Source organism: Vicugna pacos, chromosome 17 (genome assembly GCF_048564905.1).
Source record: "Vicugna pacos chromosome 17, VicPac4, whole genome shotgun sequence".
NCBI classification, from domain to species: domain Eukaryota; kingdom Metazoa; phylum Chordata; class Mammalia; order Artiodactyla; family Camelidae; genus Vicugna; species Vicugna pacos.
The window spans coordinates 53,803,146-53,826,865 of NC_133003.1; the positions used below are offsets into that span (position 1 = coordinate 53,803,146).

At 59.1% G+C, this 23,720-nt stretch overlaps 1 protein-coding gene across 1 annotated transcript; it reads right to left on the minus strand.

The window, feature by feature from the left end:
* Window positions 1–785: 785 nt before the first annotated feature.
* RAB43 (RAB43, member RAS oncogene family) lies at window positions 786–23,642 on the minus strand. Its single transcript, XM_072941975.1, has 3 exons — window positions 23,161–23,642; window positions 6,404–6,587; window positions 786–4,240 (listed from the first exon to the last, which is right to left on the minus strand). The coding sequence occupies exons 1-3, from the start codon at window positions 23,356–23,358 to the stop codon at window positions 3,990–3,992; spliced, it is 633 nt and encodes a 210-aa protein (XP_072798076.1). The 5' UTR covers window positions 23,359–23,642; the 3' UTR covers window positions 786–3,989.
* Between the last annotated feature and the right edge of the window lie 78 nt (window positions 23,643–23,720).

Here is a 23,720-nt window from a genome sequence, read left to right on the forward strand (position 1 = left end):
CTCTTCCAGGGACGCGCATGATCTGGGCAGGCCTGGGGTCTGAGTGGCGGTTGTCTGACCCCCAGTGTCCATCTGTCCCACAGCAGGCGGAGCAGGTGGGTGCAGCACACATGGGACCCTGAGCCCCATGTCCCTGAGGGGCCCTGAGTCCCTCTGCGAGGGACCAGCAACAGACCCAGAAGAGGGTTAGGGTTTGAGGGCTTCCTGGGGTCTGGGCCCTGATCCTGGCACTCAGCACCTCTTTGAGCACCCACTGTGTGCTCGGATCCTCGCTCTGTGCTGGGAGTGCAGGGTGGGCCGGACTAGTCCGATCCTCCCAGGGCCTCCCAGACCCTGACCTGGAGAGACAGCTCGACTTCCCGTGACCACAAGGCTCCCACCCTGAGCACATCCAGGGTGGTGGGACGTCCGTCACAGGGTTGTAGGAGTGCGAGGGACGAGGGGCCTGATGCCCCAGTAGCCCTCCCCCACCCGCCTCCCTAACACAAACCCAGCTGAAAGAACTGGGCCCAGAGAGGTGCAGCGGCTCACACGAAGTCCCACAGGCACCCTGGCAGAGATGGGACCCAACTCCTGCCCTTCCTGCCTGAGGCACTGACTGCCTCTCCACCCAGGGGTCCCACGCTGGTCTGGGGCAGAGAGCGGTCTTCACAGGGCTCCGGGCAACAGATGGACAGAGCGCTGGCCTGGAGACCCGTCGGCAGCCAGCCAGGCAGGTGAGCCGGCGGTGGGGATGTGGCCACCTGGGCGGACTCTGGGCTCCAAGGTGAGAGAACCAGTCTGAGCGCCGTTGGCCCGCTGTGGACATGTTTAATGGTTTAGGAATGTGTACTCTGGCTCTGCTAAGTCTGCATAAAGGCAACTTTTCCATGTTTTAAAAAATAGATTTGATATAAAGATTTATATATTCATAAATAGGCAATGTGAAAATTTCCCAAATGAATCCTTGGGCTGCGCCCCCCCTCCCCGCAGCCCAGTGCAGCGCTGGGTCCCCGAGGCCCAACCCTGGAGGCCTCCCGGGGAGAAGTAACTGAATTCAATATGAATTGGGAGCTCCTCCAGTTCCACGCCTACGGGGCCTGTGTCCTGGGATCAGCCCCCTTCTGGGACAGGGACCCCCCCCCTTTCTGACTCTCGAGTCGGGCTCCCTGTCCCTCCTCCTCTGTCTGGTTCCATTCAGCCCAGGCCACAGCCCGCCCTCCTCCATGGTGGCTGGGACACTCCGCGGCCCGCCTTCCCGCTGCCCCCCCCCACCGCAGCCTGGCCCCTGACCCCACCGGCTCCAGTTCTTGGGTGATTTATAAACAAAGGAAGAGATTAAGCTGCTCTCTCGCCCATAGCCCTGGGCGGGGCTGCATTCTGTCTTCAGAAGTTCCCCATTTTCTCTTTCCCAAGCCCGGGTCCCCACTTGATGGAGGGCTGAGGCCCAGAGAGGTCGTGGAGCCCCACCTGACCGGGAACCCACTGGCCCACCCAGGGCAGGCTCTGAGCGCTGGCACTTGCATCTGACCTGGAGGCCCCGGGCGCCTCTCTGCAGGACATGGCTTCAGCCCAGGACGGGGACCTCAGGACGGGGACCTCAGGACCTCGCAGGTTGAGGGGCGAGGAAGGAACTCATTCTTGCCAGAGAGGACAGCGAGTGAGGGGCTAGCTGGGGCCAGTTCTCAGAGGTGTCCAGGTGGTCACCTGTGTGGGAGGAGGGCAGGGAGGTGTCCCCCTGGAGAGGGAGTCCTCCTGGGGGCAAGAGGGAGCTGGGGAGAAGCCGGAGGAGCTGTGGGGGCCCTGGGCACCCGGTTGATGGGCAGTATCCGAGGACACTGGGGCCCCCCGGGGGTGTCAGGGTGGGGAGGGACCTGCCACAGCTGCCACTCTGACAGCAGCAGTGGGGCACTGGGGTCTGGAAGCCCAGTCCACGGGGGTCAGTGAGGTGTCCAGGTGAGGGGACAGGGCACGGTGGGAGGGTGGGGAGGCAAAGCGGGGACCCTGGAGTGACCCCTGAGTTCTCGATTAACCCCCTGGAGTGAGGCTGCTCCGTGTGAGAATGGCGGGGGGGCAGGAGACCCACCGGGCCCTGCTCTCTGACATCCTGGGACTGTGAATGCGGGGGAGTTAAGTGCTGTTTCCTGGTTCTGGGTGAGCCAAGCAGCCACCGTGAGGCCACCTCCCCTTGTAAGCCAGGCCTGTGCAGGGTTCAGGCCTCCAGTCTGGGGCGCAGGAGGAGGATGGCTCACAGCCCAAGTTGGCAGATGAGCCCCTGGCAGCGGCTAGCTGCCTGTTCCTGTGCCCGTGGGCACTGGGGACCCTTCCGGCAGCCGGGGCTCCCTCCTTCCCTGAGCCCCGAGAGGCAGCTGAGGGCCATGCCCAGCAGCAGTGGCTGGAACTGGGGGTACACACCCCCCAGAACAGCAGGTGACATCTTTGAGACTTGTCCTCCAGCTGGGGCCTGGACTAGACGCCCAGCTCAACATCAGCCCCTAGCAGGGAGGTGGAGGGGCCGGAGGACCTCTGCCCTCGGCCTGGAGAGGCGCCCCTCTGGTGCACCCCAGGACAGGCACTTCCGATGGTACAGCTGGAGCCCGGGTCCCACAGGGGAGGGGCTGGAAGACGCCAGCCCCACCTGCCAGTGGCTGGGCCCCTCCCATCAGCAAGGCCTCGGAGGAGGGAAGCCAGGCGGCCTTCCTGCGCCCATTCCCACCCCTCTGCGCAGACCCCAGCTCCTCCGTAGCTCCTTCCCCTCCAGAACGAGGCTCGGCCTCGCAGCCCTGCCCAGTCCCACCCCTCCTGGCGCTGCTGTACAAGGTCTGGCTTCCGGCTTGGGGGCCAGGCCTACCTGGGACCAGGGGCTGGGGTGGAAGGCGCGGGAAGCCTGAGCTGCGGCCGCCTCCGGGCTCTGAGGGCAGGTACTTCCTGGGCCCCACCCTGGGGGGTGGTGCGCAGCGCCGAGGGGCTGGACTAGGCTGACAGGAGAGGCTGGGGTTGGCTTGGGAAGATCACCTGCTCCCTCAGCCTGATCCCTGCGATCTGGGCCCCAGTGATCCAAGTCCCTCGCCTTCCAACCTCAGCACCCAGTGCACAGAGAGGCCATTGAAGGTGGTGGGCCCAGAGGGGTGAGATGCCAGGGCCTCGCCTCTTCTGTCTGGGAGATTCTCTAAGCGAGACTGGGAGCGCTGGGGGAGCTGGCGCTCTGAACATGGCAGGAGAGATTTCTGCACATGGGGTGGGACGGGGGCCCTGGGGGTCCTTCTCAGACCTGGGCCTCGGGGGTTAAAGATTTGACTCTCCCTTAAATGTCCACATTCCCATCTCATTCCCACCACCCTCAGGCTTCTGAGAGCCAGCGCTTAAGAGTCAGCCGGTTTTGCAGCCTGAGTGGCATGACCCCACACGCGTGCCCGGGAAAACTGTGAAGATGGAGGTCTTGCTAAATTAAGGCAGGAGCTGGGCCCCAGGGCACCTGTGAGCTTAGAGCTGGCAGTGAAGAAAGGAAGGAGGCCCCACGTCTGGAAGGAGTTAGGGCTCCCAGGGGCCGAGCTCAGGACCTGAGTCTGCTGTGCGGTTGCTCCGCCCCGCAGTACACCCAGAGGCCCCGGGATGGCCTGGGAGAACCCAGGCGCAGCCACGTTGCTGGAAAGCAACCCCCTGCAGCAGCTCAGGTGTGAAAAGGTCAGAACTAGGACACGGGGAGCAGGGGAGCACGCTCCGGTCCACACCGGCGGGCTCGGGCCAGTCCCGGGATGCAAAGCCCACAGCGGGGCAGCTGCTGGCCGGCAGGACACGCCCCACACCCTACCCGGTGCAAGAGGCCTCCTGCGGGAGGAATCCCGCTCCTTCCTGGAGGACAGTGTCCCCATCAAGCATCAGGCCACAGGGTGGAGGGCTCCAGACTCCGGCCGGCTGGTGCCCGGTGGGGCCGGCGCTGGCGGGCTGGGCTGGCAGGCCAGAGGGAGGAGGAGGTGGGGCGGCCCCTGCCTGCCCGCCCTGCACCCCGGTCAGCACCCGCAGCCCCAGCTCTCCCCGACGTCCTTGCTGTCCAGCTGGATGTGGTCGGTGCCCTTCTCACTGAGCAGAGGGCCCCCGTGCCTCATGACCAGCTCTGTGGCCACCCTCACGAAGGCCTCCTCCACGTTGCTTGAGTCCTTGGCCGACGTCTCGATGGCGCACAGGATGTCATAGTGCTCAGCCAGGCTCTGCGCCTCGGCCAGCGGGACCTCCCGGAGCTCGCTCAGGTCCGACTTGTTCCCTGCGGGGAAGCCAGGGGCAGGGTGAGGCCCGCGGAGCCCGACGGCCCGCCCTCCCGGCAGCTCCCAGTACATGCAGCCGGGCGGGAATCCACCTGCCTTCATCTTAGTGCTCTTACCCCGTCCTTCAGTCCTGCTTCTTATCTCTCTCTTTTTTTTTTAACCTTTGCCAAAGGCTTGTCTATTTTATTGCTTCTTCCTAAGAAGTCGAAGCAGCAGAGAAGGGTGGCAGGCACAGCTCAGTGGTAGAGCATGTGCTTGGCATGCACGAGGTCCTGGGCTCAACCCCCAGTGCCCCCATTAAGAGGGAAAATTAAAACCACCTCTTCTAAGACACAGAAGCAGTAGGGTTTGTTGAAAAGAACACCCTTAGAGCAGCAAGAAGGCCTGGGTAGAGGCGCCAGCTTCCTGTCACCTGCTGTGTGACCCTTGGGTAATTCACTCCATCTCTGAGCCTCAGTGTCCTGTCTATGACGCCACCTTCAGCAGAGCAGGGGTTAAGTGAGGCAGTGAACGTGAGCCGGCACCCAGCGGGCGGTGATGGTAAAGCCGCCTGGCCTCGCTCCTGTTTTTGCTGTCACGCCTGAAGTTTAGTCTCTCCTGCTTTCCTTTGAAATCTTTAAATTCTCGGCAAGACTGTGCTTGATTACTTTGTTTTTCTGACGCTAAGAGCACAGACTCCAGCTGCCCCTGACGGCACACACACCTCTGCCTGTCCTATGAGACGGGGTGGTTCGTTACGTTCTAAATAATCTGGTCACCTGCTCCCTGGCCTGATTCTACAAGAATTTTTTAAGTCTCTAAGTGTTTGACTTTTCTAATGTGATTATAGGGAGAACAACAACAACAAAAAAGAAAATAGATAAGCGTCTATAAAGATCTAAAATGTCTTTGGCAGCTTTAAATGATGCAGCAACCGATTTCAATGTGTGGAACTTATTCGGATCCTAATTTCAACAAACTGAAGAAAGAAGAAAGCACGTGTGAGCTCTGCGAGCTGTGAAGACTCTGAGCACCCTTCAGCCATCTGGTCACACTCGGGGACGGCGGTGCCTTTTAGATGTGAAAATGGTACTGTTGTCATCTGTCTTTTAAGTGTGTACATCTTTTATAGATTCATGCTGGAACCTCTGCAGGGGAAATCGTCTGGGGTAGGGACTTGCCTCAGAACGAGGCAGGAGGGGACGAGGACCGAGAGGGAAGGGGACAGGCGCTGCTGCGTCTGGTGGGTCTGGGGCTTGTAGTACCATTCCTTATTTTGTATTTGTATAAAATGCTCTGTAATCAAATGTTTTGTTTTCAAAGTCCTGGGTGAAAAGGGAAATGTGAAGCCAGGTAGGGAGAGCTCCCTTCCTGTCCGGGGTGCCCAGCCCTGCCGAGTGCACCCGCATCCCAGCCCAGGCCCCCCTGCACAAGCTCGTCTTAGAAGAGTGAGCCTGACTGTGGGGACAAGGACCCAGGGGCCACACACATGGTGCAAAGTGCCTTGAGTCCATGTCTGGGAAGTGCCTGCAGGAGGTAAAGGTAAATGATGGTCACAGCACCCCCTGCAGCCGCGGAGCTCACAACGGGGTGACCCTGTCACCAGGGAACTTGTTAGAAGTGCACATTTGCGGGCCCTGCCCAGACCCCCAGGCCGGACACTGTGGGGCGGGGGGCCGGACCCCGGCTGTGCCAAGCCTGCAGGGTGATTCAGGGCTCGCGGCCCTGGGGAAGCCCTGCTCTGCGGTGTGGTGCACGGAGCAAGCCACTGAATTACGATCAGCAGAACTGAACTCAGAGTCCACACTTCCATGCTCACAGGCTGTGTGGACTGGCGTAAACGGCTTCACTTTTCTGAGCCTCTCAGCCTCGGCCCCCAACTAATGAGGAGTAGGCGGGGTTATGAGAACACACGTGAAGACTTAACCCGCCTGGACCTGGACCGCTGTGCGGCCTGTGGTAACCGTGGTAACTGCAAAGCCAGCACTGCTTCCTGTCCCCCGTCCCCACATCCCAGCTCTGACTGTCACTTTATAAGTGATGAGCAGGGTCCGAATTTGCGAGATCACAGTTCAGGTCCTGGCTCCGCTGCTGTCTAGGCAACCCCAGCCCCTTTTGTCCTCTGGCCTGCACTTTGCTTCAGAAGGAGGGACTCAGACAGATGGCCAAGCGACCCAGCTCACCGATCAGCAGCTGCACGATGTTGGAGCCCGCGTACTTCCTCACGTCCTCGATCCAGTGCGGCACCGACAGGAAGGAGCTCTTCTTGGTGATGTCGTAGGCTAGGATGGCCCCATTGGCGCTGCGGTAGTAGCTCTGGGTGATGGTGCGGAAGCGCTCCTGGCCGGCCGTGTCCCAGATCTGCAGCTAAAGGGACAGGGGCCCTGTGAGCCTGGAGGTGCCGCCGAGCTTGGGGAACAGGGGCCCAGCCCTGAGACCCACCCCCCCAAGCGCTCCTCCCTCTGGGCAGGCCACAGCCCCACACCCTGGCAGGAGCCACACAGGAGGGCCAGGAGGTGGACAGAGCCAGGGAGGCCTCTGAGCCCTTAGAAAGCAAGTCAGTGGCCAATCTGAGCAGGACAGGTGGAGCAAAGGGGAGGCGAGCAGCCCTGCCTCTGCCTCTGCCTCCTGAGACCCTGGGGAGAGTGGTGGATTCTGCACTGCGGCAGGAAGTGTGCGCAACCCCGCGTCTTCTCTCCCCTGAACACACTCCCTGCCGGGGACGTGGCTGGTGGTGAACTGGCCCCAGGGGCCTGGTGATGCTGGCTGTGTGCACATCTGTGCCTCCGCTCTCTGGGCTGCAGGGAGGCCCCCCCAGCTCTCGGGCTCTCCTCAGTGACACCCGGGACGATGCTCACCTGGTGCTGAGGGCCCGGGGGCAACGGGCAGAGCAACGGGCAGTGTTACTCTGCTGGTCCAGCCTGGCCTCACCCCGCCCTTGTCTTCACTTTAACAAGCACCATCAGTACCGCTGCCAGGTCCTCCTGGACAAGGGAGGAGACCGTGTGTGGCCTGCCTCTGGCCATGGTCCTTTGATAAACTTCAAAAGACTCAATTCTTACAGAATATCCCTCTAACCACACAAAACACTAAGACAGAAATCAAGAACGCTCTGGGAGAGACTTCTTCAGGAAGATGGGACTGAGAGGAAGCAACATACTGAGAGGAAAGTTACCCAAAGTGTCAGAGAGATGCAAAGCAGAGTTGCACCAATGAGGGGCGAGACTGGAGGTGCATCAGTGGTAAATACGCCCAAGCAAAAACCCAGACGAGCACTACTGCCAGGAAAACCTGGTGAGCAGGGCAGCGAGGCACGACGGCAGCAGGCCCCGCGGTGTGGCTGCGAGCAGCTCAGCTCCTACCGGTGCAGATGTGTTTACTCAGTTATTTCAACAAGTACTCACTGGACACCTGCTGTACGTTCTAGGGCCCAGAGACACCAGGGCCAGGAAAACAGATGCAAATTCCTGTGCTCAAGCTTCCAGTCTAGTGTAGGAGACCGGAGCTATGTAAGATAATAGTAGATAATAAGGATACATACTTATTTACATAGAAATATTGAATATAAATATTTATTATAAAATAAGTAATAATATAATAAGTATGTTAGTGATAAGATGGAAAACAACAAGGGCAGAAGCTATGACGTATGAAGTGCGGAATGAAATTTTAGATAGGGAGGCCTCTAACTGTTGGGTAAAGATCTGAAAAAGGTGGGCGAACTGTGCAGATGCCCGGGAGGTGAGCATTCCACGGAGCGAGAAGAGCAAGTGCAAAGGCCCTGAGGCAGCAGAGACATGTACAGGAAATAAGAGGAAGACCAGTGTGCTTGGAGCAGAGGGAAGGGGGAGACGGAAGTAAGGGACAGGGAGCTGTCCAGGGGGCACATCACACAGGGCCCTGCAGACCCGGCAAGAGCCTGGCTTCCACTCAGTGCAGGTGGGGAGCCAGGCAGGTTCTGAGCCATGGGGAGACCGGTTAGGAGGTTACGGCCAGTAACCAGGGAGAAGATGGCGGCTGGACCGGTGAAGGCAGGGAGAAGTGAGCAAACCTGGAACATGTTTTGAGAACAGAGCTGAAGGGGATCTGCTCAGCAGCTCTCCTGGGAGGGCACAGAGTGTGTGTGTGTGTGTGTGTGTGAGAGAGAGAGAGAGAGAGGGAGAGGGAGAGAGGTGGGGGCTGAGGAGAGCTGAGAATTAGTCAAATCCTCATCTCCCAAAGTAGGAAGTCAACAGGTCATGCCTGTAACTGGGTACGTGTGAGGGAGGGGACGGCGGGGGTGGGGAAGGGTGGCAGTGTAACCAAGAGAGAGGAAAAAACCACGTCGCTCAGAAGAACCAGAAGTGACGGCCCTGGAGGGCGGGGGTGGGGTCCAGGAGGCCTTCTGTGCCTCGTTGACCCTAACGACTCTATAATCATCTTCAGGCACAACCGATAAAAATTTGCAAGTTAAAACCCAACAAAACAGCTACAGGCAACGGCATCTAGGCCAACGACGGTGAAATCCGGGCAGCAACGGGGGAGGTACTTCTGGAAAGCAGGTCCTTCCGTGCCTGGTGACGCTGTCGCCTGGCTCCCCCAACGCCAGGGCAGAGTCAGCGCTCGGGCCGTCAGGCCTGCGGTCCAGGCCAGTCCTGCCACTCACCAGTGTGCTGGCCCTGCTCTAGAACTTAATTCAGGTTTTCGTCTGTTAAAAAAAGATGCTGTAAGGGTCAGATGACACACCCAGCACCCAGCCCCCGGCACAGGGAGGGCTGGGCAGACGTGCCCACTTAACAGTGCTCCTGAGCAGTCATCACGCTGGGGTTAGTGCACGCAGAGGAGCTTTACTGCAAAGTACAACACACAAGGTGCCCGAAGAGAAACACACTGGGCCGTGTGCAGGGCCACGCGTCTGCTCATTCAGTCCGCACTGAGCTCCCGCCACGTTCAGCCCCCGGTGGGGATCTGGAGATGCTGCAGGGGGTGAAACAGAAACAGAGCTCACTTTCCCATGAAACGGAGGCAGACATGAAGAAGCCAAGAGGACGCTTGCAGAGGAGGGTGAGAGCATTCTGGGAACAACAAAGGCCATGGGAGAGGCTCCCCGGGAGGGGGGCCTCCGAGGGTGGCAGCCCAGAGGCGGGACGCAGCCCCCACAGTGGAGATAGAAAGGGCGGAGCACCAGCCCGAGGAGGCGCAGCCGGAGGCGGCGGGCGCTGGGGCAGGTGGGCTCCCAGAGGGAGCGTGGAGTTGGTTTCCACTGCAGCGGGAGGCTCCAGGAGGTCGTCTGAAGCAGGGAGATGTGTGCCAGACGCCCCTTGCGTCCCACTTCGCACATCTTAGCCACACCTTGCACCGCAGCCTTCCCCACAGGGCCCAGCCTCACGTGGGAACAGCCCCCCCGCCTGCCTGGGGGCCTCTCCGATTCCGCCCGGGAGGCCTGTCGGGAACCACGGAGCACAGGGGCTCACCAGCCCGTGGGTCAGCCTGCCCTGCGGGGACCAACGTGAAGACACAGTCTCCTTGGCCCTTCCTCCATCTCTGTTTCACTCGGGCTGCCCCTGGGAGCCCAGGCCAGCCTGGCCGTGCTCTGACTGCCGTCTGTGAAGCACACGCTGCCGGCGGGGCCGGGGGGCGGGGATGGCGTCCTGCCCTGGTCGCTAACGGCCTCCGCGTTCCGAGAGACGGGAGGAGCCAGGCCGGGGGGCGGGGGCTGCTTTCCCCACCGAAGCCCCAGGCCGGCCCCTCGGCGGGGCCCCAGGGGACTGGGGGAGAAGGGCAATGAGCCTGACCCGCCGCCTTAGCTATGCGAGGGCCCGAGGAGCAGTCTGGCCGTCCTGAACCGGCTGCCGGGGCGCGCGGCCCGGGCTGTCTAGGAGCCGGCTCGGAGCCCTGCAGGGCCCCGAGCGCAGCGTCACAGAGGAGAGAGGTGTGCTTGGAAGGCGCAGCGACGGGCCAAGGAAGGCATCTAGCATCGTGCGGAGCCCAGGACCGTCTGTCTGTCTGTCTGCCTCCCCGTCACACGCATCACCAGCTCCACCGTCATCGCCACTCCACCAAGCCACGCCCCGGGCTCCCTGCCCTCAACCTGCCCGGGTTTCGGCCCGGTGCCTGGTCCACTCTCCCCACAGCACCCAAAGTGGAGCCACCAGAACATGGCTGAGATCCTGCGGCCCCTCTGCTCTCCACCCCCAAGCATGTCCCCTGAGCCCCTCAGATCCTACCAGGGGACCAGCTCTCTGCTGTCACCCACCCAGCGTGGCCGCCTCCTGGCCGCCCTGAGCACCCGAGGCCTCATCAGGACCCCTGCCTGAAGCATCCTCCTCCCAGATGGTCACCTCCCTACATTCCAACCAAATTCAAATCTCAGCCCCGCTAAATGGCCGCCGTCCCAACCCCTCACCCCAGCACGCTCCTACAGCGCGCTCCGTGCTGACCTGACATGTGCACGTCTTTATTCTGTCTGTTTTTAAACTTTTGTTTTGAGCTGTCTTACTGATTTTGCATGTTAAAAAAATTTTTTTGGTGTGAGTGGGGTGGGTAATTAGGTTTATTTAGTTAGTTAGTTTTTTTGATGGAGGTGCTGGGGATTGAACCCAGTGCCTCGTGCATGCTAAGCACACACTCCACCACTGAGCTGCACCTTCCCCCCACCCCTGCCAAACATCTTAAATGTTTACTCTCCCTCCCCTACATGGGTTTCCGGAGGGCAGAGGCTGTGTCTGGCGAGCTTTCTGCCCACGCCCACCCCCTCGCACAGCACCTGGCATGCAGAAGGTGCTGGATAAAGACACAGTCCACTGGTGGACGAGCACCCGCCTGCCCCGCCTGCCCTCTCTCTAGCAGCTCAGACCCCAGGCCCTGGCTCAAGAAAGCCAACCAGGGGGTACTTGGCATCGTGACAAGCCTCGGGGAGTGCTTCACTCCCCAGTGTACACACTCGGCCCTGAACTACCGCCTTCAACTACGGAGAACACCTGCCAAGTTGAAACCACCACCCAACCCCGCCGCCTTCCCCACCCACCGGAGGCCCTCTGCCTGCACAACAGGGACTTTGTACTGCGAATCACACCTGAGCCCTCCCCACCTGACGCCCCCTCCCACTGGTGGGCACACCGCCAGCTTCTCCGTCCGACCTTCCAGCCAGACGACTTGGGGGAAATCCTCTGGGCTGCTGATACCCAGAGTGAGGTCCAGAAGCATCTCAGGGCACAGAGAGTGGAAGGGAGGCCCAGTCAGGATGGAAAAGGGCTCCTGGGGCGGCCTCTCTCCAGCTCAGCAGGGGTCAGTCAGGTGGCTTTCAAACAGGTGGGGTGGGGATTTCAAGGCAGCAAGAGCTCTGGGTTTCCAGTCCATCTTTGCCTTAGTGGCGGGCGGGCTCGGGCCCACAGATGGCTGCCACAGCCGGGAAGCGCTGTCTCAAGACGAGGATGAGGCTGCTCTCTCTTCTAAGCGCCACACCTAGTAACTCCCAGTCCACACTGTCCCTCTGGTCTCTGCACCCATGAGGGGAATTATCATTTTGTCATTACCTCCTTTTCTAGGATGGACTGCGTTCATCTTGACCTCTGGCGAACTCCTACCTAAACTTCAGGACCCCAGTTCAAGGTCACCTGGTCAGTGGCCTCCACCAACACCCAAGCCTGGGCCTCAGTGCCACGTGGACTCAGTCTGCTTTCTGTCATGGTCCACAGCCCTTTACTTCAGCCTCTGCAGCAGCACACACCAGATAAGTCAGCTGTCCTAAACTCAGTGCCCTAGAGGCCAGGCAAGGAACAAAAAGTGAAGCAAGAGGGCAGACAGGACATCCTGCCTGAAGCAAATTCAAAAAACCACCCCGCAAATCACCACCGAGCAGGCCTCAGGGGAACCGACCCAGGGCTGTGCAGGTGGGGCTCTGGCCCGCAAGCTGGCCTGTCGCCACGGAGAGTGGGCTTTGGCAGGAACCGGCCCCACGGCAGTCCTCTGTGCCACCAGCAACCAGGCGCAGAGCAGGTGCCCGACAAGGAAGGAAGCCTTCTGCGGGCAGGTCCTGGCGGTCGGGCCGGTTGTGGGGCGATGAGGCCGGTGGGGGAGAGCTGCTTTCCAGGGATTCCGGTGCAGTGTTCCCACGTGCCCTGGTGGGAAGGCTGAATAAACCTAATAAAGAAATAAAACAAACTGCACCGTTGGCGGCGCAGTTCCCAGAACCTGTGTTCAGCTCCGTCGCTCCCGACAGAAACAGCAGAGGGTTTATTTGAACAGACTTTCTCCTGGGTGCCGACGAAGGTGGTGGGACGTTCCTTGCTTCTTCAGAGCAGAAAGAGACCGCGGAAACATCAGTTCTCAGGACAAAACTCCAGAAACCGGTCAGATGGACGTGAATACGATCCCCTGGGCTGCTGCTCACCGCGTCTCGGGATGTGGGGCGTCTGGGCCAGGAGGGGGTCTGTGGCCACTCCCTGGCCAGGCACTGTCACTTCTCCTGCCTCGGTTTTCGGGGAAGAGCTCGGCCTGGACTCAGAAGCAGGCCACGGACCGAGAGAAAACACGGCTGCTCAGGATCCCGGGCTCAGAGGCTGCTTCTCTGTCCCTTGTTACCCCGCAGCTCAGGTGGCTTCCTGGCGTCTGTGTTTCCTCTCCAGCATCTAGGGGACAGCGGTGACCAGGCCATCCTGCGGGGCCAGTTGGGGCACGGGGCAGTGAAGGTGGCAGGCGTGCTTGGAGACACTCTGGGCGGGCTCTGCCAGGGCACCCGTCTCGGTGCACGCCACCCCAGGCAGCCTGGCCCGAGAGTCTTCCCACCTTTGCAGGAGGGCTCTCGGGCCACGGGAAGCCGTGCAGGAGGGCTTGGTCCGACGCCAAAGCCCAGTGCCCTTTGCTGGGCACACAGCTCTCCACAGACCGCGGGCCTTGTTTTTCTCATGAAACTTCCTTGATGACTTACACCCCCTGCAGAAACCAGCCAGCCTTTCCTCAAGTCCTGGCAGGAGGCAATACAAGGAGAAAGGCCCAGGCTCCACTGGTGAGTCCTGCCTTGGTCGCCAGCCCAGGGCTGCCAGCTTGCCAGGCCCTTCTTGCTGCACAAGGACCCCAGGCCACCCTCGCCCCCCACGGCCTCTTCCCCGCTCACAGCCCCACCGCGCACGTGCGGAACATGGGGGCAGCAACACGCAGGGAGGATGCCAGGCACCTGCCCTGCCAGGCCGAGGGTCTGCTCCCGGGGGCAGTAGCCTGTGTCCCCCAGGGAGGTGGCTTCTGGGGACACACAGGCCAGGCTCCTTGGACTGATGGAGGCGGCCACACTGGGTCCCCTGGGCCTGATCCTGGTGCCCTGGACCAGGCACTGTGGCTGGGCCCCTGGCCAACATCAGGCAAAGCTGACCTGTCGGCCTCCTCCACCGGCAGACACACCGCCTAGCACGTCTGGAAGGTGAGCCCCACGCCCCATCCAGCCCCATCTCCCCCAACTCCAGCCAGGCTCCTCTCCCACTCCCAAGGCTGCACAGAAACACGGCCTCGCAGCAGCACCCCTGTCTTTCCTCCCTGAGAAGCTGTCACCCTTCGGGCCCAGCTCGAAGCCCACGGCCTCTGTGACTCGGGGAGAGGACGGCACCTCGTCTGTGCCCTGGGCGCCCAGCACACAGCCAGAGACAGCACAGCATCCGGCACCGGCAGGGCCCTGCAGGGTGGGGACAGTCCCAGGTCCAAATATCTGGCCTGCTGTCGCCACGGTGTACACACGTGTGCTGGTCAGGCCACGTGACCCAGTTCCTGGTTCGGCAACTCAGTCCCTGCAGCGGTGGCACAGACGGCACTGGGGCTACTTAGCTGTTTGCACATCTGTCCCTCCACCAGACGTGCGCTCCCGAAGCACAGAGATGTCCGTCTGTCTGCACATTTCCTGTCGGTGCTCAGAAGAGCGCGTGGGAGAGAGGAGGACCTCACGGAACACACCTTGAACTCGCACCTGCAGCTTCTGTCCCAGGTGTCAGACGGTAAACTCTGCCAACAACCATGACTAAGCTCTAGAGGGCACCTGCTAAGTTTTATGTGTTTTTCCCTCTTTGTGTCACTTAACTTGCAACAGACAGAAAAGGCCAGCTGAAGGCCGTGGCTCTTAAATGACCGTCCAAGAAATAAAGTTAACAGAGCAAAAATGAATCTTTAACAATAAATATGAGTGGAACTCAAACTTGGCCTCACCGCCGGCAGGGCGCCTGCACCACGCGCACCTGCCACGGGCAGCGGGGCCGCAAACAGGGCCCGTGAGTCGTCTCGCCCAAAGCCTCTCAACTCCACCTCCAGCTTACAGGAAATACTGGGGGGTGGGGGGGACAAGGGGAAAGACACCAGGGGGGAAGCGGGGGAGAAACCCAGAAAGCAGCGCAAAAACTCAGTCATCCAAAGGGAAGTGAGGCATCGCTGGGGACTCTGGCCCAAGGGGGAAGCACTATAAAAGGCATTCTGGAGGAAGCTGGGGAAACCAAAGAATGGACTACACAGGAGATGGTCTCACAGAGACACCAATTTGCTCGGGTACAATCAGGTACCGCGCTTATCTTAAAAGCTGCATGTCGTGTGGGGGAGGGTACAGCTCAGTGGCAGAGCGCGTGCCTAGCATTAAAAAGATGAATAAATCTAATTACCTCCCTTCCCCCCAAAAAGAGAAAGTAAACTTAAAAAAAAATTTAAGTTGTATGTTGGGGTCTCCAGGGATGAAGTATCTGCAACTTACTCCCAAATTAAAAATTTCTCTCACATACACAGAAAGATGAGGCAGAACACGAACAACTGTTGGGTCCAGGCGGAGTATGCAGGGGCTCCCAGTGTTATCCTTTCAACTTTCCTGCATGTTTGAACTTTGTCACGGTAACAAGTTGGGGAAAATGAAAGTATTAAGAACATCCTGAGAATGAAAGTACCACTGATGTGAAAAAGAACCAAGACAAAAACTGTAACTGTCAAAAAGCAAAGGACGAAACGAGCATCAGGACAGGTGCAGCTGACAAGCCCGTCAGCGAGCTGGGGACGGAGCCGGGCCGCCACACGGAGGGGCGGGCTGAGGGCCTGGAGGACAGGCCTGCGCGCGCCAGCTCTCGCCCCGCGCCACCCCCAGAGAACAGGGAGAATGACAAGGAGGGGTGAATCGATGCAACGAAAGCCAGCTCCCTAGGGCTTCAGGTACAGGCTCTTCACATGGAGCTCGGAGAGGAAGAAGGGAAATATGGCCTCCCCGGGGCAGAGGGCCCCCGCCCCTGCCAGGACGCCGGGAGCTCAGGGCTGGGGGCAGTCACCAGCAGAGCCCACGCGCCCTCGGGGCCTGGGAACCAGGCAGAGTGTGACTGTGAGGGGTGGGGGGAGGGCTAGGAAGGAGGAACTGCGCAGCCCCAGGAAGGGTGAGAAGTGACGCAGACCCGGGGCAGGGGGAGCAGCTCAAGTGGTAGAGGCAAGCCCGGGGTCCCGGGTTTGATCCCCAGCACCACCTCTGAAAGTAAATGAACAAATCAAGGAGCCTAGTTACCTTCCCCCACCCCCACCCCCCCAGGAAAAGTAACTCAGACCTCAGAAGCCTCGCACAGGGACTCCCATGATCGTGTGGTTCCACGTACACGCGTGTCCGGAACAGGCAGCTCCACAGAGACGCGCTGGGGAGGGTGGGATGGGGGTGACTGCTCACGGGGGCCAGGCTCCCCTCTGGTGATGAAAATGTCCTCAAATTGGTGAGTATACGAAACAAAAACGAAAAAGACCACAATGCATTATACACTTTAAATGGGGGAGTTTATGGGGTATGAATTATGTCTTGATCAAGATTTTTTTAAAAAGAAACCTCACAGAGTACTACTTCAGACAGGATGGTCAGGAAATACCAATTTATGGAAACAAAATGCTGATGCCCACACGCACACACAGAGCACACTGCCCCAGCATCCTAGCACGCCGCGGCCCTCCACCCACCACCCCTCCTTCCCGGTGGCAGGGACCCCCGCGCCCCACACCCGTCTCCCCCGAGGCTCCCACAGCACGGACCCCCCTCTTCAAGCAGAGCTTCCAGACCCGCTGACCCCTCTCCTGCGCACACAGGTCCCCACCCTCAATTGCTTGTCCATTCAGCCAGTAACGGTCGAGAGCTTATTCTGGAGAAGAAAACCCAGAGTTTACACTGAGGTGTTTGCCTTCTGATTCCAATAATAAAGTTGACTTCTCCCTATGTATTCTGTCTATAATGCAAACACGGCAGCAATGCAATTCACAGCTAATGAACTGAAATTTATTCTGTGATCCACTTTTTCATCCTGAAATCACCCCCTATTTGTGTTCCCACTACAGACCCAAAACCTAAGAGTAAAAAACATATTAAACCAAACTGTTTCACTGCAAAGTGTAAACAGAATATTTTTAATTTTAAAAAGATCTGATTTTTACACTTTTTTATACTTCTCAGGCATAAAAAAGGCAGGGGTGGAGAGAACCTGGCTTGACACTATAGGAACTTTCTTCAGGGAATGATGGGACCCCACGTGGCAGCCAAGGAAACTGACACAAGGACCGAGAAGGACCCACCGACCGTCCGCTGTAAGCTGGAGGCCACCTCTGCAGGCCTCTCAAATCAGGGTGACCCTTGTCCCCCACACATGGTGATTGTCCTCGGGTCCTCGGGCAAGGTCCCTGGCCCACTGTGAGCCAAGACTTCAGTTTTATGGTCTGACCTCATCTGGGACCAAAGGCCTCCTAACATCGTGTCAAGTTCCAGGTCCACTCTGACCTTCAGAGTTGTCCAATCCACCCTGAAGGACCTGCCAAAGGCAGAGCTGCAGGTTCTGTGGATTCTGAGCAGGGGCTGTCACTGCTGATAAAACGTCTAGGACACACATATACAATTTCTCAAGGAGACCACTTTGAGAGGGACAGCTCCAATTCCCACATTTAAGTTCGAAGGTGTTACTTTTTAGGAATCAGTCACATCACTTTTGGTCAGAGTCCAGACTCAGGAAGGTGTCCTGTCAATTGTTCCCGAGCCTACGTGGAAACTCACGCGCCTGGGCGAGGGCTAGCTGGCCTCTTCCTGGCCCAGGAGAGGCAGGCCTGCAAGGCCACGCAGGCCAAGCATGAGGGAGGGCAGCCTGGAGCTCAGAGTCAGGCGCTGGGAACCAGCCCCGGTCCTGACTCCGACTCACCAGCTCCCCAGAGCGGGTGAGGGAGGCCCCTCTCTGATGGCACTGGCTTGGCTGTGTCGCTGCCCAGTAAAACGGCGCTTGTAGGCCATTCTAGAAGGCAGGCTTTTCTTCTGTTCACACTGGCCATATGCACTTCTCCCAATTAATCTGAATTAATAAGGATTTGTTTAAAAAGCACATGGCGTTACGGTGTTACTATAATACTGCTAATCAAAATGTAAAAGAATGTCAAGTGCAAGTTGACAGCCTAGATTTTAAACTGGTCCCAAACCGCTCCACACATGTGTGTGTGTGTACATGCGTGTGTGTTGGTGATGACAGGGGGAGACGCGGCGATGAGGAAAAGCACCAGACCAGGGGCGGGAAGGCAGGGTTCCGGCTCAGACCTGCCACACCTGGGGCTTCATTTTCCCCTCTGTGAAACGGGGTCCCTCACGGGGCAGCTGGGAGGACCAGGCGGAGAGTGCATGGGGAGAATGGGGCGAAAACTGAGAAGATGAGGACACAGGGCGGGAAGGCCGCCCGGTACTGCCAAACTCTGTGATCGCCACGTGCAAAGCCTCCAAAGAAACCCATGTGGCATCAGGTCTTAGCAAGGCCCTGCGACAGGCCCAGCACTACACGGGGGCCAGTAGGAGGTAAAGCAAACGTGGGGCAAAAGCAGGGAAAGGAGGCAGGGAGAGACCCTGGGCGACGCTGCCCCCCACTGTGACCCCGATGCACCACACGGGCAGCAGACCGGGGCAGTAACTTGCACAGGGTCAGCCGGGCTGAGAAGAGACGTTTCCTGAGACCCCAGGCCCCCCACTCTCTCCAGGGACCCAAGTCAACATCAGTTCCCGCCTGCTGAGGGTCCGCTGTGGGCTGGGGCCTCAAAGCCCGGAGTTTACAGGTGAAGCAGGTAAGAAGCCGTGAGGTCACGCACCCACGGCCCCAGCAGGCAGAGCCCAGACCTGGCTCCGGTGCCCAGGGCTCTCACACGGGCCCTCTTCCCACTGCCTTTCCATCATGAGTGCTGCCCCAAGACCATCAGAGACCTCGGGAGGTAAGGCTCATTTTGCAGTACGGATGGCTGTCACTGGCACCAAGGACAGATTTCTTCAGACAACCAGCATGACCCAGAACTTATCTAACCGTCCTTCTGCTGTTTCTGATCAAATCTGGAAAAGTCCAACCAATTTTCTCCAAATAGGAAAAGCCCCTGGGCAAAGCCAGACCCCTGGTTGAAAGCACTGAGGCTGCAAACTTAAAGAAGCCAAAGTCTCCTTCCACCTGGCCCTGCCCCTCTGTCAGAGGCGCCAGGAGCCGCTACAGGACACGGAGACCCGTGGAGCCCAGGGAAGCCCGAGGCGAAGGTCCGGAACTGCGAAGGCCCGGGCCCGAGGGCAGCACTGGGCCTCTGTGAGGGAGCGCCCTGGCAGCCTCCCCAGCACGGGGACCGTGAACCTGACAGAGGCCGAGTAAAGGGGCGCAACTGTCCAAGGCCAGCCTGGGAGCGTGGCTCTGCGCGGTGCACAGACCAATTTACATAACAGGCCTTTTGTCGCCCCAGATAAGAGCAGGAGAGGCGCTCGCTCGGGACGCTTTCAGGATTTAGAACCGGCTGAGATTTCCTGGGGGACTGGGAGGCGGGGAGGAGTGAGGGGTGGGGAGGGCGGGTTGGGAAATAATCTGTCTGACCTAGGGGGGAGAATGCTAACAACAGCAATGATAAAATAATCCCTTGTATCTGTGACTCCTCGGTTCCAGCCACAGCAGCACTTGCAGGACAGATGAGGAAGAGACGCACTGACTGCCTTTTCTTACAGGGGGACCAAAATGGAAGTCGTTGTTTGTTCTTTTTACTGTACGTCTTTTTATGTCTTTGCAAGTTTGAAACTCTGAGTCCTGAGGATGAACGATCCAAAAACACACAAAGGGAATTTTCAACTATTTTGAGCATGTCCAGAGCGACCAGCAGCTTCCAGATTTGCTCTCGAAGCTTGGTCTGCACGGTGCAGGCACGGTGGGTGCACGTGGAGTGGGGCCTGGGAGCCCACCGCCCCGGACAGTCCTCCTAGCCAGCAGGGCAGCTGCGGGAGCCATCTGGTGCTGGCCGGGCGTCCTGTCAGCTGACAAGCACCCTGAAAGTCCTTGGGGTTTCAACCCTCATTACTGAAAACCTATCAAAATGCCCAGGTCCACACGCAGCTCTCAAACCGCACTGGTCAAATTGCATTTTCCCTAGATTCATTAACCTGCAGAATCTCAGGGTCATCATTACCAACTGAGAGGGACTCAGGAGGGTAGTCAAGTGTATAAATGAGCACTGGACCTAAGAGCCAGGCAGACCCTGGGTTCAAAGCCTGGTTTTATATGAAAACGAATGTATGTATGTATCTGCATGACTGGGACACTGTGCTGTACACCAGAAACTGACACATTGTAACTGATGTCTATTTCAATAAAAACATTAACTCAAATTAAAAAAAAAAGTCTGGTTTTGCCACTGACTCGTGTGTGGCTTTGGGCGTGCTGGTCCCTTCCCTTATTTTGGCCTCCGCTTCCTCCCTGTAAATAAAAATCCATTAACAGACATGGAGTGAGCACCACATGTTTACCACTGTTGTAGATGGGGGATTCACAGGAACTTGAGGCAGACTGCAAACCCGCACTTTCGAGGAGCCAACACTATACGGGGAAGACCCACAAACAAGGGAACGCCAAGTCCTGGGAACTGCCATGAACTTACCCCTGAACTTACCCTGTAATGGGATGGAAGGCTGGGAGGTCAGGGGAGGCCTCTCTCTGAAGAGGTGGCCTGGGCAGGAGGAGCTGATTGACAAAGCAGCTGTTACACAGGTATCTGGGGGGGTAGCGTGTGTGACAGGCAGGGCAGCAGATGCAAAAGGCCTGGGGCAGGCATGTTTGAAGCACAGAAAGGGCTGGTGAGGCTGGAGAGTCCTGAGTATGGGGCAGAGGCAGGGAGATGGAGTGGGTGAGGCAGGCAGGGGCCCTCCTCTTCAGGTAAGGGGTCTGGATGTCTGACTGCAAAAAGGAAGTGATTATAAAAATAAAGGTGATTTAATTAGGTCAGGGATTTTTAAACTTTTTATTTTTTGGCAGCAGAACTCCTCAGTCAAATAAAAACAAGTGGAACTTCAGTGTAAAACTAGGTAAAAGTACTAGTATTGCTCAACCAGGTGAGAAGTTAGTTAAGGCCCAGTGGCCTCTGGGCCTGCCCCCCACAGCCCGCAGCACCCCAGCCCCAGGGCTCAGAGGGGCTGGAAGGCCACTTGGAGAGCAAGAACTAACAGGCACCCGCAGCACAGGGAGGAGACTTAGAAGCCCGTGCCGGGTACTTGCTGGACCCCAGACAGGCCTGGAAAGGCTTTAAACTAAATCCCTGATGTGGACTGCTTTCTGCAGAAATGGCAGCCATGAAGTCTGGCTCATCAAAGGGTCCAGTTCAAATCTCGCTGCTAAAACTGTAGGGACAGAAAACAGAGCAGCAGTTGCCAGGGTCTGGTGTGAAGGGAGGACACTGGCACAAAGGGACACAAGGGAGCTTTCTGGGTCAATGGGAGTCATCTATACCCTGAATGTGGTGGTGGTTACAGGGCTGTACACGATCGTCAAAATTCCCAGAACTGTACACTTGAGATGAGTGACGCTTACTGTGTGTAAATCAAACTTCAGTAAACTTGATTTAAAAAAAAAAAGTTGCTGGAAGACACCCCGGAGGTATTTTATGGGTGGGGAAGAACGATCGGCTTCTGCTAAGTCAGGATGGCCCAGAACCCGGGGCTGGAGAGGCTGTCCCCCCACACCCACCCAGCTTTAATTCGCTGGCTTCAGGTTTCTCCCACTGCAAAATGATGAGGTAAGTAACCGCCACATGGTTTCCCACTCCTAACCATCAGATTGCAAGAAGCCATCTGGTGTGGGGGAAAGACCCCAATGCCACTGAGTTGGAAAAACTGGAAGAAAAATCCCCTGCGTCTCAGTTCCCAGCTCCGTGCCCGGGGACACCTGTCCTGTGTGAAATGGGATTCATCACAAGAACACATCTGTCAAACAGCTGGCACTCAACAAACTCCCCAGGGGGCAGCCGGAGCAACCCGTAGGAGTCTACCCTGCCTCCACTACTCTCCTGGCCCCAGTCCCCCCACTGCCTCACAAGAAGAGCGATCTGGAGGTGACCAGAAGAAAAGCAATCACTGCCTGCCCAGCATTGCATAACCTGCGCCGGGCACACGGTACACCCCAAGCTCAGCACAGGTCGTTATCTCGCCAGGTAAACAGGAACACCCTGCCCCCTCCTTGACCACCGCCAGCACCGGCGGAAGGGGAGGAGGAGAGGGAGCCAGCTTGTTTATGCCTGTCCGTCCACAGGCCACTTTTCCCGTGGCGGCTGGCATTCTCTCAGGGGCACAAACGCGTCTGCGGACACACTCCACCCATCCCACAGCCCTTCCCTCACCACCTGCTCTAAAGGGTGGTCCCGAATAATGACTCAACGCTGCCGGCCACACCTTATTCTTTTTTCCTATCCTAAGGAGACCAAAAACACACAGAAACCCAAAAGAATATTCAAAAAGAAAGAACGCCCTTTGGGCAGGGAGTTTCTGCTGCCCTGTCACATCAACTCTAGTCGCACTGTGGTCGCATACCGACTGTTGGCTTACTTCTTCTCCATGGTGGGCAGGAGGGAGGCAACACCCAAAAATTATCCCAATTTTGCAGAAACAAAGAGCTGAGTATCCTGGAGGAAGGCCACCGTGAGCAGGCCCACCGCAGCCCAGGGAGGCTGAGCATCCCAGCATGCCGGCTCAAGGGACTCCAACCACCCTGGCTCAACTAGAAAACACGGAGATGACAGGAGGCAACCCGTACCCTGCCTGGCGCCTGCCCGGGGCTCTTAGAGCTGTCCCGGAGCGCGTGTACACGCAAATCCATGAAAGAACGGAAAGGATTTCCGTGCAGCGAGGTTAAGTAAAGCTACTGAGCAAGAACAATGGTCTCTGACTCTATTAGGGAGGGCCAACGCCAGGTTAAGAAACCGATTCATTAATCACAAATATTAGTTCTCGAACCATTGCCAGGACACTGTGGCAAAGACATCCTGCTGTGTCTGTTCAGAGCCATTGCCAAAGCTCGGTCCTCTCCCCCACCTTCCGGTATCTGTGAAGTTTTCAGTTCCTCCCGAGCTGCAGCTGGGGGAGGGGACCCAGGCCGGCCCTAGCCGAGTAAAGTTCCACCACCAGGTCCACAAAGAGACTGCAGGGAGGCGTGGCCAGGCCGGAAATTCTGACAAAAAGTTTTGGCCCTCCGGTCCTAGAAGCAACTACTTCCTGGTCCCTCCTAGTCGTGGGGGGTGTCGTCTTCTGCCTGGGGTCCCCACCCGAGGGCCGAGCTGGGAGCTCCCACCGCGGTGGGGCGGGGGCAGGCCGGCCAGGCGCCCCGCTGTGCCCGCACCCGAGGCGCCCAGCCGCCTGGCACTGGAGAAGCTATTTTGGAGCAAAGTCCCCCAGGGGTGTACGTAGCTCGGGAGGGCAGGGCCTCCCCCTCTGCACTCCCTCCGTCACGCACCCACGCGTCCCGAGGCGGGGGCTCTGCACACCGAAGCCGGCCGCGACGCCGAGGCCAGGCCTGCTCGGACAGGAGGAAGGGGAGGGGGCCACAGGGGCCCAGCCGCCCCCGAGCAGTCGGGGCGCTCTCCGCGGACCCTGCCCCCGCCGGGAAGACCCTCCAGGGCCCTGGCCGAACCCTCGTGCCTGGGGCCCGGCTACACGGCGGCCCCAGGCGCGGCCTCCCACCTTGACCCGCTGGCCCTGGATCTCCAGCGTCTTCATGGTGAAGTCCACGCCGATGGTGCTGCCCTGGCGCTCCGAGAAGGTGCCGGTCTTGAAGCGCTGCACCACGCACGTCTTGCCCACGCTAGCGTCGCCCACCAGCACCAGCTTGAACAGGAAATCGTACTGCTCGTCCGGGTCCCCCGGGCCCGGCCCCGCCATGGCCGCGCGGGAGCCCGAGCGCCGGCGCTCCGGACACTGGGGCGGCCTGGGCTCGCGCAAGCCGCGGGCCGCCTGGCGACGTGGAAGCACCGCAACACCTGGAGAAAGGGCGCCACCGCCCGCCGGCCGCCCCGCCCCGGCCTGCCCGCCGGCCCGGGCCCCGCGGCCGCGGCTCCGCCCCGGACTCGCCCGGCCCGGCCCTCCGCTCCGTGCCAGGCCAGTGCGGCCCGCAGGCCCGGGCTGGGCGCCGCCCCGGGGCCGCCCCCAGCCGGACTCCGGCCTCAGACCTGCCCTCCGATCAGACTCCGCCCCCAGGGCCGCTCTCGGTCCCGTCCCCGCCGGGACTCCGCCCTCATACCCGA